The 12,817-nt window shown below is 47.9% G+C and overlaps 7 protein-coding genes across 7 annotated transcripts; 1 reads left to right on the top strand and 6 right to left on the bottom strand.

Annotated features, from left to right (window-relative positions):
• Positions 1–63: 63 nt before the first annotated feature.
• Positions 64–798, bottom strand: N7471_005177 (Acyl-CoA N-acyltransferase; the record flags this gene model as incomplete). Its single annotated transcript, XM_057277896.1, has 1 exon — positions 64–798. One exon carries the CDS (start codon positions 796–798, stop codon positions 64–66), a length of 735 nt encoding a protein of 244 aa, XP_057137506.1.
• Positions 799–1,932: 1,134 nt separating this feature from the next.
• Positions 1,933–3,780, bottom strand: phoD (phosphate:H+ symporter; the record flags this gene model as incomplete). The annotated part of the gene is made up of 3 exons (XM_057277895.1): positions 1,933–2,633; positions 2,694–3,190; positions 3,236–3,780. The coding sequence occupies 3 exons, from the start codon at positions 3,778–3,780 to the stop codon at positions 1,933–1,935; spliced, it is 1,743 nt and encodes a 580-aa protein (XP_057137505.1).
• Positions 3,781–4,517: 737 nt separating this feature from the next.
• N7471_005175 (SNG1 family protein) lies at positions 4,518–5,989 on the bottom strand (the record flags this gene model as incomplete). The annotated part of the gene is made up of 3 exons (XM_057277894.1): positions 4,518–4,666; positions 4,727–5,809; positions 5,872–5,989. 3 exons carry the CDS (start codon positions 5,987–5,989, stop codon positions 4,518–4,520), a joined length of 1,350 nt encoding a protein of 449 aa, XP_057137504.1.
• A 902-nt stretch (positions 5,990–6,891) lies between these two features.
• On the bottom strand, positions 6,892–7,260 carry N7471_005174 (uncharacterized protein; the record flags this gene model as incomplete). Its single annotated transcript, XM_057277893.1, has 1 exon — positions 6,892–7,260. The coding sequence occupies one exon, from the start codon at positions 7,258–7,260 to the stop codon at positions 6,892–6,894; it is 369 nt and encodes a 122-aa protein (XP_057137503.1).
• Positions 7,261–8,718: 1,458 nt separating this feature from the next.
• Positions 8,719–9,715, top strand: N7471_005173 (PQ-loop repeat-containing protein; the record flags this gene model as incomplete). The annotated part of the gene is made up of 5 exons (XM_057277892.1): positions 8,719–8,763; positions 8,814–8,831; positions 8,888–9,091; positions 9,147–9,420; positions 9,474–9,715. The coding sequence occupies 5 exons, from the start codon at positions 8,719–8,721 to the stop codon at positions 9,713–9,715; spliced, it is 783 nt and encodes a 260-aa protein (XP_057137502.1).
• Positions 9,716–10,308: 593 nt separating this feature from the next.
• Positions 10,309–11,388, bottom strand: N7471_005172 (uncharacterized protein; the record flags this gene model as incomplete). Its single annotated transcript, XM_057277891.1, has 3 exons — positions 10,309–10,456; positions 10,535–11,002; positions 11,066–11,388. 3 exons carry the CDS (start codon positions 11,386–11,388, stop codon positions 10,309–10,311), a joined length of 939 nt encoding a protein of 312 aa, XP_057137501.1.
• A 397-nt stretch (positions 11,389–11,785) lies between these two features.
• On the bottom strand, positions 11,786–12,717 carry N7471_005171 (aminoglycoside phosphotransferase family protein; the record flags this gene model as incomplete). The annotated part of the gene is made up of 3 exons (XM_057277890.1): positions 11,786–12,479; positions 12,529–12,605; positions 12,658–12,717. The coding sequence occupies 3 exons, from the start codon at positions 12,715–12,717 to the stop codon at positions 11,786–11,788; spliced, it is 831 nt and encodes a 276-aa protein (XP_057137500.1).
• Between the last annotated feature and the right edge of the window lie 100 nt (positions 12,718–12,817).

The following is a 12,817-nucleotide window of genomic DNA, read 5'->3' as shown; positions in this document are numbered from 1 at the left end:
AAAGACGCGAAGGGAGTTGGCGTGGGAATTCGCGAACTGGAGTCCTTTCCACTTATGCTCATATCAGATCGTAACAGCCTCGTTGAGGAGCGCAGCGCCAACGCCATAGCCACGGAAGCCTTTTTGAACTGTCCAGGCACGTATAAAGGCATCGTAATTTTCGCCCGTTGGGAGAGTTGTCGCGTTGGCTTTCGGATGGGGTTGGATGCCGCTGTAAGCGATGCTCATTACAAGCGTGCCGACAATACGGCCCCCAAACCGATGAACAAGTACAAAGGTAACTCCATTATCCGAGTTGAAGTCGGGGTCTTCTTGAGTACTGGTAGCGCTGACATCTTTGCTAGGATCGTACCCGTACAACCAGTTCAATGTTCCAACCTTCTCAGCCTCATCGTTGTACCTCTCAAGCAAACGTGTGACAATGCCTAGCTTGGCCAATACCGCGGTAACACAGATAATAACGATGTAGGGCCAGCCAGATGGGTCATGGTAAACGACACCGACGCTGTATGCGAAACTCACGGCTACCAGTGCTAGGGTGGTCGGGTGGAGGACGAGGGATTTGGCGGCGATGCGGCGCTGCTGAGTCACTGAGACGGCGATGAGCTTCAGTGCGGAGGCGATTTCGAAGTCTTCGGTTGCTACATCGGTCGATTGTCCTGGAGACGCGATGGGTTTGAACGCGCTCTGGCTGGTACTTGGGCTCGTGTGGCGGACCCTTTTCTGGTTAACGGCGTTCTTTGGCTTTTTGGTCGTAACATGGTCTCCTGAACAAGGGGATGTGACCATACGCGCCATGGTGAATTGTCTCTGATAGATAGGAGTAAGCGAAAAGTAGAGTTTGGAAGGTTTGCGAGGACAGCTAAGGTAGGGTGGACGTGTTTGTAGTGGCGACTTTTCACAGGAAGCAAACAACATTGATAGAGGTGGATCGTGATCAACGCTGCTATAAACTACAGAGTTCCACAATAAGTACTGGAAGATTCAATTTCTGTGCATAGAGTATGTTCTACTCAGTATGACCTTCTCACATAATTTAGAAAACTGCGAAGGCTATCTAGAACGAGCCTGTACCTGTATAGACCATTTCGAGGGATATATAACGAGATTTACTTCTAGGATTGTCTCACAATGTTCCAATCATGTATGACACTGGCCAGTGCATCCACATAAATAACTTGCGCCTGCAGGAACCCGTCATATGTAATACCACACCACCACACCTTACAACCACATGGAGAGGAATTTAGCAATATAATTATATCATTGGGGTGGCCCGGGGAGGGGAAGGATTCTCGATATCTGGCTTAACGTATCCGTCGGTAAGAAGCTCGAAGAGCTGGGGCCGCGGGTGTCGAGACCGCATTCAAGAGAGGTGGACCATGATGTGAATGTAGCCTCGCCAGCAAAGACTAGAACGGGCTCGGAGAGCGTAGGCTCGGCGAAGTTGCCGCTGGAAGACTCTTTAGAAGAGATTTGTAGATAGGAAGCCGCGTAGAAAGCTGCCTTATAGAGGTGGCTATACGAAGCTGGATCGGTCTAGGTGAGACTGGCCAATCTAGATGAGGCCGAGTACGAGGGGTCGGTATGGCGCAACCGAATCGATCCATATGGAATTGGCTGGATAAAGGCTTGGATTGACGAATTGAGATAGAAAGAGCATGTACGAGATGCGACAGCTTGGTGGCGAATGGCCGTGATGGGACGGCGAGCTGCCGGAAGGTAAAGAAGTTAATGAAGGTTAAATGGAGACGGGGGATATTAACGAAGACAGCAAACGAGAGCTCAGGACCTGACAAAAGAGGCCTACTGAGAGGATTACGTCGAAATGTATGGAATGTGAGAGTGACTGAATAGTTATTTGAGAGAGAGGTAAAAGCTATCAAAGAGAGCTACAGGCCCTAAAACCTATCAAAACGCCATGCAAGGCCTCTAAGGCTTTGCGGCGGCGGAAACAGTGACGGGGTTTCCGGCACCGATAGGCCCAACTTCTTGAAGTGGGATTTCATCTCTGACGTATGCATACTGGGTTCGAGGAGGCGGATCTATCTCTCCACAAAGCACCTCCAGACTCTGACGCTTGGTCTCGGGGACCAAGAAGGAAGTTGCGAAACCGCAAAGCATAAACCCCGAGAAGATTTGCGTAACATGATTGAGCCAGGGCGCATCGCCAGGCATCTTTGCACCCCGGGAAACAAGAGGAACAAAGACACACTGCGCGACAATGGCGCCAATCTTACCGACAGCTGCACTGACTCCATGGGCGGTAGCGCGGTAGCGTGTGGGGAAGCACTCGCCGGGCACGATGAAAGTGGTTGCATTGGGACCGAAGTTGAAACAAAATTGTGTCAAAACGTAAAGCGCAAGTAGGCCGCTGTCGTTCTGGTCCAGGTTAGTAAAGCCAATCACAGCGAAAAGGGCAGACAGCATGAGGAATCCCAGGAGTTGAATACGCTTCCGCCCGATATTGTCAACAGCGGCGATGGTAACCAAGTATCCAGGAATGGCACCAGCACAGATCAAGATAAGGTTTCCGATAGCATTGCGGTACAGAATTTCGTGAACGTTCTTGGCGCCAGTCCAGTTAATAGCGCCAAGGATAATCGAGTTATTCAGATCAAGACCGTAAAATGCTGGCGCAATATTAGCTTCTGTGCAGGATTCAGGACTTCTGTGGACTTCTGTGGACTTACCAATGTCAAGGAAAAACCAAGACGCTGTTGTACCAAGTAGAACCTTCCCATGCTTCCACTGGGAATAGTGACTGTAGAAATCGGACCAGCTGGCCTTGGGCCCAAAGTCAGGAATACCTTGCTGGATGGGAGGGGTATACAGTGGCTCCCTTGTGCCGTTCTCCCTCCGTTTCCTTAGGTAGGCGCGAACATCCTTATCGGCCTTAATGATGTCGCGGGTGACGTCAAAGCTAAACCGCGCGGTCTCTGGAATTGTCAGACGGTAATAGAGTGCAAAACAGGCTGGAATGGCCCCTAGTCCGATGATAAAACGCCACATCTTGTCGACAGCGAGCTGGCAAGCCCCGGTGCAGTGAGCAACATCCTTGGCACTTTGTAGGGACTCCTTAAAACCAGCCGTGAAAACCAGGGCGATTATGGCGGCTGCAAATTGACCGAAGCCCTGCATGGCAAAGACGGCACCCATCATGGCACCACGCCACTTGGTGGTAGCAAACCTGTCGAGTCAGCTAGTGTCTTTTGGTGGAAACGAGAGAACTTACTCAGATGTAATCACAGAAGAAATAGGATAGACCCCGCCAATTCCAACGCCCATGATTACTCGCCAGAAGATCAGAAGACCAGTCATAGTAAGGGCACGAGAGGAAGAGGACACAACTTGAGCCAGAGTAGTGAAAATAATGACCATCAGCCCATAGCGGTACACGCGTCTGCGGCCAATACGGTCTGCGAGCCAACCGAGGAGGAGCTGTCCGATCACAGCACCAGCAAGAGTGGCGACCTTGATGGCAGTCTCCAGGCTGAAAGGAATCCTACCAGAGCCAGAGTCTTCGTCTTGCCAATAAACAATACCAAGCATGGTAACCGCCAGGTTGATGGCGAACATCTCATAAGCGCTGGCGAAGAGCCCAAGGCCGGCGATGATAACGGTGTGAATATGTGCCCAGCTAAAGGGAGCTTCATCGAGCTTACCAAGGGCGCGACGACGACGTTCGTGGGGATTGCGACGGAAATGAAAATCTGGATCCATTGCGGCTCGCTCTCTTGTGGCCAAGAACGCGTGCCGGTGAGGATTGAGAGTAGCCATTTCACTAGGTTGGTGGTAGAAGGCGAAAGATGAGAAACAAATAGAGATACGAGTACAGGGGAACTGTAGTCTGCGAATGCGAGATGCTCGACTTGGGGAGAAGGTAGGAAGAAGAAAGAAAGACACAGAATATTGCAATAAATAGGTAGTAGAGACCAAAGATCGATGCATGTCGGTGACAATCAGTGACAGGTACATTGGTCTATTCACCAGCTCTGTCTATAGGAGCGAAGGTACTTGCGCTGTGCGCCATATTGATAGGGCTAGCAGGTACCTTCAGGAGAGCACGTGCGTCTCAATAGGTGAATCGGGATACTGCGACAAACGCACACCAGGAAGGTACCTAGGTAAGGATGCTTGTGAGTGACATGCTTTTGGCGGAGAATTTTGCGGGTGGAAGAGGTACATCTAGAGGAAGAAGCATTTTAGGGCTGATTGCGCAACGTAGAGCAAAGACCTTTTCACTATGCGTTGCATTTAGGTATGTCATAACCAACTCTAACCAGTATTGAATACCAAACAATAATATAACCTTACTACATGTACAGAAGGTACATAGATGTATCCATAATATATGTGGTTAGGTGGGATTATTGAATTGTATAAAACACTGTTATTATAAACTATACTGCAGGTAAAATCTGAGGTGGCACACTGACGGTTAGAGACTGCCATAGACTGTCCCTACCTTCTCCCTTTCTATTCATTGCCTGTTCATTTCCTATTTTATCCCTGCTTTACATCCCCCGCTTCATCCTCCACCGCATGATGAATGCCGCGAATGGATAAAAGGCCAAGGATATTGCAATCCAAATGAACAGAATAGCAAAGTCCAACCCAATGCGCGAATGGATATCGAAAATGATGGTTCGTAGGGCGTCGATAACTAGGATAGTAAGTTTGATCAGTAACAGAGCACCGTAACCATGATGGGGGGCATACTTACTTCGATGTAACGGCCATGCATATCCCCATCTATAGAACTTCGGGGCCAAATCAATGGCATAGAACCCTGTCGCAACATTTGTAATAACCCAAAAAATAAGGAACAAAGCACTCCATGGGAACCCAAGGACCATAGCCATGTTCTCACAGGGGAATCCCAAAGCTGCCATGCCAACCCAGTTCAGCATCCAGAATACGACAAATGAGCCATGACCATAGGCATTAGGGTTATTTGCGGACAGGACTTCCGACGCAGAGTCATTGGTGAATGGTATCTTGAAAGCCAGTGAGACGAGTGAGTAGCACAGCGACAGAAAGAAGTAAGCCACGATGCTCGAGATAATGCGCCAAATGAGCCAATGCGGCACCTTCAACGGCGGATGACCATCTGGTTTCACGAACTGGGCATGAATAGGCATCATAAATGGGAAGTTGAAGAACGCAATGATGATAAGGTAGATCAAACCGATGGTCACGGCAGGTGAAGCAACAGCCGGGGCAAAAGGACGTAGGTCGACGGTCGTGAACCCAATGCCCGGGTTTATCGCCTGTGGGGGCACGGATGACAGGTTGCTGACAGATGAGATGAGAAGCTGGACCCATTGTGGGCCAAAATCTTCTAGCACCATGCCCTGTAGGATGGCTAGGTCGGGTAGGATATAGGTGTAGTAGGTTGTTTCATCGCGCGCGGAGATGAACACTATCTCGATGGCGCCGGTTGGATCGTAGGTTGTATTGCCATTGGAAACTGCATCCTGGAGCAGCGTTGTTGCATTGGGCTTGATTATCACAGCGGCATAGGCATGTTCATCGTAGACGCCTTGACGCACGGCCAAAGGGTCATAGTTGAAGTCGGCGGGGGATTTGATAGTGTAGCCGAGGTGGAGGCCGTCAGACTGCAGGATTCTGTTGGTAGCATCCGTAACTGCTGAACCAACTATAGTGTCGTTGGAGCGGTATGGATCAACTTGGCCGTCGAAATTGACCACCCATACCTTCAACGCTGGGTACTTGGCCTCAGTGCCGTATTGAGCTCCCCAGAAGAGAGATAACACACCGAACACGAAGACGCACAGAATTAACACTAATTATTTCTGTTAGTTTCCCTTCCATTCCGCGAGTCCCCAAGTTTTGAACGTTGCTTACAAGTGCGAGCCCATTGGTAGAATACGCGCTGTCGAACCTCCTTCAGAGATGGATCAAAGAATGATACAGCCGCGGGTGGGCTGGCGTCACCGTCCAATACCTCAACTTTTACTGTCATAATCGAAAAGCTTGCAGGGGATATGCGACTACGAAAAATTGCGATTGGGCCATATGAAAAATTTTAACAACTACACTTGAAAAGATGTCCATCCGCTTGCGGCCATGTAGTTTCCCTCGGGGTTTATCCATTTTTGGAAAATTCCTACCTTAACTCCGGGTGAGACCAAGATGATCTAATGACATCTAGGGTTTTGACAAATGAGAGTCTTGCATACCCGTGGACAATTCTACAGTGTTGTCTACTAAAATAAACATATAGCCGCGCTCTAAATATATACGTGCACATGTGGCGAAGGAATATGTACATCCGTAAACACGGTATCATTACATCCTGGACGTCAATCATGACGTTGGGACTAGTCAAAACCGTTGTGCATCGTATTATGTGAGCAATCTTCCTAATTAAATATTTCAATAATGGTTTAATCCCTGGCGCGTCACGCGGGAAATGATCCCTAGTGTATCAGGTTAATCGCCATTGCGCGTCCCCGTTTCATCAAGCTGATCTCAGTCAGCTTGCAGGGTAGTGAGATAGTGTGCAGATTTTGTAACATCTCAAACTCCTCTATTTCCATAATATCCGTGTCGCATCGGCCATCGCTACAGCCCGCCCGACACCAGAGATACCAGAACACGCAGACCGGTGATTGCCGTGGATTGAAAACCCGTCGACGAGTAAATAGCAGGAAAAGAGCGCAAAGTTGAAAATATTGAAGATCGTAAACTCATTTCATTTAATCTAAGGGTATCATTAAAAAGTCTATACATATCCTTTCCCACTGAGGGAACCCAAGCGATGTCCCAGCGGACTTTCGAACAAATTGCGCATAGGATCTAGGAGCCCGCCAGAAACCCTTGACTGTTTCAAACAGTGACATTCGAAAAGAGGTTTGAAGATGTTCAGGCGCAGGTGACCTGGTATGAACCGTAGCGGCGTCTTGTTCCAGCCATGTGGCAAGTTTGAGTGGCATTGGCTTGGCTGGCGACGTCGGGGAGTTCGTACTGGTCGCACATGGTGTTATCGAACAACTCGATGCGGCAGCCTTCGGCGACAGAGTTCAACTTGTAGGCAGAGGCAACGCTGTGGAGATCGGCGCGACAGCCTGTGCTGCCAGATCCGACGTGAGGATCACCGATAGTTCCGTTACATGAAGGTGACGGGAAAAGGGTGAAGGACCATTGAACCTCGCGGCTGACGAGGGGGAAGGCTGATGAGAGGTTGAAGAACAGAGTCACGGCCAGGAGGCAGAGGCGAAGAGTAGATACCATGGTGCCTTGGTAACGAATGTAGAAGGTTGTATTTGGTTGAGAAGGGACAATTGTAGAAGCGCAAGTAGAATAGAGGAGGGTCTGGTTCTTAAGGGTCTTTCTGGTCTAGAAAGACTGACAGGGGAAAAGTCCACAATTTATTATGGACCCACCAAGATTTCAAGATTGGGATTTTCCTTTTTATTAAGGAGTAATAATATCCACGTTTCGAGATGCCAAGCGTCGATTACGTCCACACAGGGCACACGTATGCTTCGATTTCAGCCGAACCCAGCCATGCATATAACAGATCGTCAGGAATTCAATTCTCGGCATCCGTACATTCACAATACAATGTCGAACCCCCCGACAACGGGTTTTCATTCCTGATGATATCATCCCGAGTGGATGATCATTTAGTCCTATTCGGGTAAGTGGGAGGGGCTGGGACACCCGTCTTACGCAGATGCATACGTACTCTTCCCAAAGGATTCAGACAATCATACTGCGTACTCCGTACTCCGTACCAGTTCCTATGTTCGTGATATTCGTTCTATTTTGGTCAAAGTGCAGCTTGATATAAACATGGCTGGATATCCAAAAATAAGGTGGCACAGGTGGCAACCATGCGGACGTCTCAGCCGACACTTCACCGGGTAAACAAAAAAAAATTTCTTATCCGATCGGCAGAGAAACCTTGGAATCTTCCTATTGACATATCCATGGTTCTGCATCGTTTAATCTCACCTTAGGTTTTCTATTTTAGGCCATACCGAGTACTTCGTACAACATAGTAAATATCTAGGTAACTTGTAGCGCAAATACCCCTGACTTCAACATAGTTGTCAACAGAAATGTCTGTTTACTCCAAAAGTAAATTCACTAACCCATCTTTTGGTTGACTTTTCCCTATTAATGACCGGATTTGAATTCCGATCGGTATCGGTCTCTCAACTGGACTTTGACAGTCTAGATTCGTTTGGCTTTCAGAGTCTAATCACGAACGCCTTGAATCTTCACGTCTCCACCTACGTAGCTTACGCACAACCTTATATTAATTCAACCAGATAGGGACAGCTTTTAATGGAACTTTCATTTTTTTTTACTCGAGTCATCACTTGTGCCTTTTCCCGGTCACACATGTTGCTAGAATTCTCCGGGAGATTGGGAATTTGCAGAATCTGGGTATGAGATATTGAATGGGTCATGTTCGCAGAAACACTAGGTATCCCGCCTGTATTATTTAAAAGGGAGTACAACGGCATATTTCTAGTCAATGCTATAAGTACTCTCACTCGAACCAGGAACAAGAGATACAACTTTGAACAACTTTGATCGTCGTACGGAGTAACGCAGTTCATGATGTTGATCCAATGAGAAGCGGAGAAACGGGCCCACTCACGTGTCACAAATGTATTCTTATCAGATATCGTTCTCGGTCTCTTTGTCTTTCGCTCCAACGGCAAAGCCTTTTTATAAATGGACAATCGAGTTGCAGAGAATGTTCTCGGTACTCTGGGCGCGGTGAGTTCCAGTCTCCCAATTAGTGGACCCGAGCTAACTATTCTTTCTAGGTTTGCTGGTCTATCCAAGTATGCGGTTGCTGTGAACCAACTATTTTTGAGCCCGCACTAATCCCCTTATACAGCTCCTTCCTCAGATAATCATCAATTACAGGAGACATGACACTGAAGGGCTACAAGGGTCAATGATGCTCTTATGGGCCGTAGCAGGGGTTCCTCTCGGGGTGTACAACATCGTGGAAGAATTCAACATTGCCCTAAGGATTCAACCCCAAATTCTGACGACACTCAGCCTCATTACTTGGGCACAGTGTCTCTACTATGGAAAGGTAACCATTTTTCCTTGTATCTAACATGATCCTCATAATACTCATTCGGACTCAGAAATACCGAATCATGAAATGCTGTGTCGCAGTCACTTCGCTTCTCCTGCTGTTGGGCGGCGTTGAAGCTGGACTCATATTTGCTTTGCAGGCTGCGAAAAGTCACGGATTGGAATGGCCCCTCATCGTGATGGCAGTTTTGAGTGCATGTTTACTTGCAGCAGGTGTACTGAGACATTACTGGGATATTTATGTCCACCGGACTGTTCGAGGAATCAGCTTCATATTTGTTGGAATTGATGCTGCTGGAGACTTGTTTTCGCTCCTCTCCGTTTGTAAATCAACTTCATCGTCAGGTACAGATATTCAATGGCTAATATGCAAGCAGTGTTTGGATCGACTATTGATGTTCTTGGGATAATTATCTATGGAACTGAATTGACACTTTGGGTGGGCATATTTATCTGCGGCGGTATTTTCAACCTCCGGCCCTGGATTAAAGAGCGTTCCGAGCAGCGAGATAGCAATCTCCAGGACCCGGTGTCTCTGTATCCAATGCCATCGTCGACTTCTGTGTTCAGGACCGCATCCGGATCTCAAGTGATGGAGAGGAGGCCATGGCAGAGTTGATAAAGAATTAGCAATTCATCAAAATACTTCGACATCAAATTATGATTACTTATTTATATATCAAACGGTCCTTGTTTCATTTGTTGATGCTGCCGTGATGGCCACCTTGGTCTGATGTGGCCCCGAGCAGTTCCGTCTACAAAATGGTAAAATTCTGTAGAACTCGAAGTATGAGATAAGGATGCAAGTGGAGCTGGATAGAGCTAGATAGAGCTGGAAATTATGGAGACCGTAAGGAGCGGCTGTCAGATTTGGTTTCAACTTTATCTCAAAGGGAATGCGGCTAAAAAGTGTTCCGCCGCATCCCGGACCCGCTTGCTTTCTCAGGATATATATGTTGTACACATTCCAGCTCGATTGATGTTTCTCATTCGCTCCGTATCAATGGAGTTCCACAAGAGGCTATTTTTGAAGGAATACCTAGACGAATATTCATTTGAGTTTATTGTTATGTAGAGATCTCTTCGTTTCTTGTGTGGCTGTGCCAAGAATCCTCAGAATCACATTTCAATCTTGTCACGGTATCTTATCTCTCGTTGTCCCCCGTTTCTATGCGTGCACATTCTGGGCTGGCGGACGGCAGTGGCCCTTGCCTACAATTTCGCCTTGCTTGCCTTCGGACGTCTCCCGGTATCAACATCAGACCACCAAGGAAAGCTGGGTGGTGCATCACCCTCAAGAGTTGCATTGAAATTTGGTTTTCGTTTCTCGAAGAATGCTTTGATGCCCTCGCTTGAGTCCCTGTAACACGGTCAGTATTGCTTCTTGTCATGCGAACATATCCAAAAAGGCTTGATAAAAGGAGGCGGACAAGCATACCTCCCACTAAACATATGGTATAAAACCGCCGAATCAACTAGGTGAGTCTCCTCGGCACTCCCTGGGTTCCGCCACATGAGTTCCCGCGAAAGGTATGATGCCATGGGGCTAACATTCTCTGCAAGTTCCGTAGCAAGCTCCAACGCACGCGCGACTACCTGATTTGGATCAGGGTATGTCTCCTGGAACAACGTTCCAAAATGCGGCGACGTAGGCGGAAAGGTGCCGCCAGTTGTGATTAAGTAAAGAGCATTGGAGTAACCAATCAACCGCGGGAGAAAGAATGAAGAGCTCGATTCCATCGTCAGACCCCGTCGCGGGAAGACAAATCCATACTTGGATTTCTGGCAGCCAATGCGTATGGCAGCGGGCAGAGACATTGTCATGCCCAAGCCAACAGCGGAGCCCTGCATGGCCGCTATAGTAGGCTTGCGGCAGCGGTGGATGGCTAAGGCGAGACGGCCGCCGCTATTGATATCGGTATTAGCGGAATTGATACATGGATTATGGGCTGGAGCTTCGTAATCTTACCTATCGCGATGATCCTTGTTTCTCTCCTTCTCCATTCCACTGAATCCTCGCTCAAGATCCGCACCGGCACAGAACATTTTGCCAGCACCGGTAAGCACCACAACTTTGACGCGTTCGTCAACATCAAACATAGGGTATATCTTCTCAAACACATGCATCATCTCTAGAGTAAATGAATTGTGCTTTTCCGGTCGGTTCAGCGTTACCACAATAACAGGGGTAGCTTCAGGGGCCCCGGCTGGGTGGTGGGAGACTTTGACATCGGTCAATGGAAGAGTCTCGTAAGACTTGGGAATGTCGACAGTGTCTGGGTCAAAAATCATTGTGGTCAGTAGAGGTGAGCTGGGCTGTAGTTTACTTCGCCATTTGCTGAAATATGTTGGTAACTTATATGTCAGCCAACGCCTCGGCTTTCACCTGGGTATGCAGATTCGATCACTAATCTTATGAAGCTTAGCGAAATTTGGCCGCGGTTGACATAAGTGTCATTTTCTTTGCGTGAGGTTGGGATTACATTATCTCGGAACATATTGAAAGCTAGGAGTAACATGTGCCATGAGGGGTTAAAGACTTGATCACTGGACTCATGCTCAATATACATGGAGTCCAAAGTAGTATCACCACTATGGACAATTTTCATAATAAATCCCACATATCCTTGTGGCTTATCACAAAAGGATATTCCAGCCATCCTCGGGTGAATTCAGTCTCGCATCCAATTCATTGTGTCATATGTCTAGCGAATACCACAGCCATATACTCCGTTGCATGATCCGGCGGGAAAACAGCCGATAGATAGGCAAGCCAGCCAGGAATATCGTTACAAAAGGTATACGCTCTAACAGTTTCACACCATTCAGGGTGCCAGCCAGCAAACTCCCAATCCAATACTGCGGTGACATGACCATGGTCGTCAACCAGGATGTTTCTCGGTGCCAGATCACCGTGCGTGAACACTATATTATCCTCCGACCGTTTATTTCCCGTATAGTTTCGCGCGAGATCCGGGACTGAGGTCGTCAATCTCGAAAATAGGTACTCGTCGAGGTAGATTGGGCGCCGTGGATATATATTTTTATGATTGAAAGGTCCGGGATATTCGTGCTTTAACCCTCGTAGTTGCTGTATATATCCATGTAGTTCCTGCGCAACGGACATCTTTTGTGATGGGATCATGCTGGACCAGGCATCTTGCAGCGTCTGGCCTTCGATATAATCCATTAAGATAGACTTAATGCCACCATCATGATTTTGGGTCTCGTGAACGTGGGGAATCGGGATGGTCGTGTTTTCGGAGATATAGCGCATATTCTCGGCTTCAACCTCTATCTCTTGAGAGGGTCCATGTTTCAGCAATCTGTCTTTGGCGACCCGTATGATCTTCCGGAGACTGGGTTCTTGTCGCTCTAAGTGCCTCCACTAATTAATATGATGTAGTTATTTGGGATCACTTTCAAACATACTGACCCTCACCAAAGACATCCATCGCGTCCACGAAACGAAGACTGCCTGTTTGAGACCCCTCAATGAGAACATGAGCCTAGAAACAAGTTATCAGAAAGCGAGGCACTATTCGATCCATGCCCAATCACGTGGCTGGGAGTGGTCGGATATGCAGCTGGCTGAATGCAGTAACCTTGGAAGTTGGACATAGTCTGTAGTCTCAAAGCCAATGATCCTGTCAGGTGGGGAGTATGAAATCGAGGAATCATATGGAGCGGGACAACTTTGGAAGAATTACGAATGATACAT

The sequence above is a fragment of the Penicillium samsonianum genome, assembly GCF_028829775.1.
Source record: "Penicillium samsonianum strain IBT 33392 chromosome Unknown utg000003l_segment0_segment0, whole genome shotgun sequence".
Taxonomy (NCBI): Eukaryota; Fungi; Ascomycota; class Eurotiomycetes; order Eurotiales; family Aspergillaceae; genus Penicillium; species Penicillium samsonianum.
This window is presented reverse-complemented; position numbering and strand designations above follow the sequence as displayed.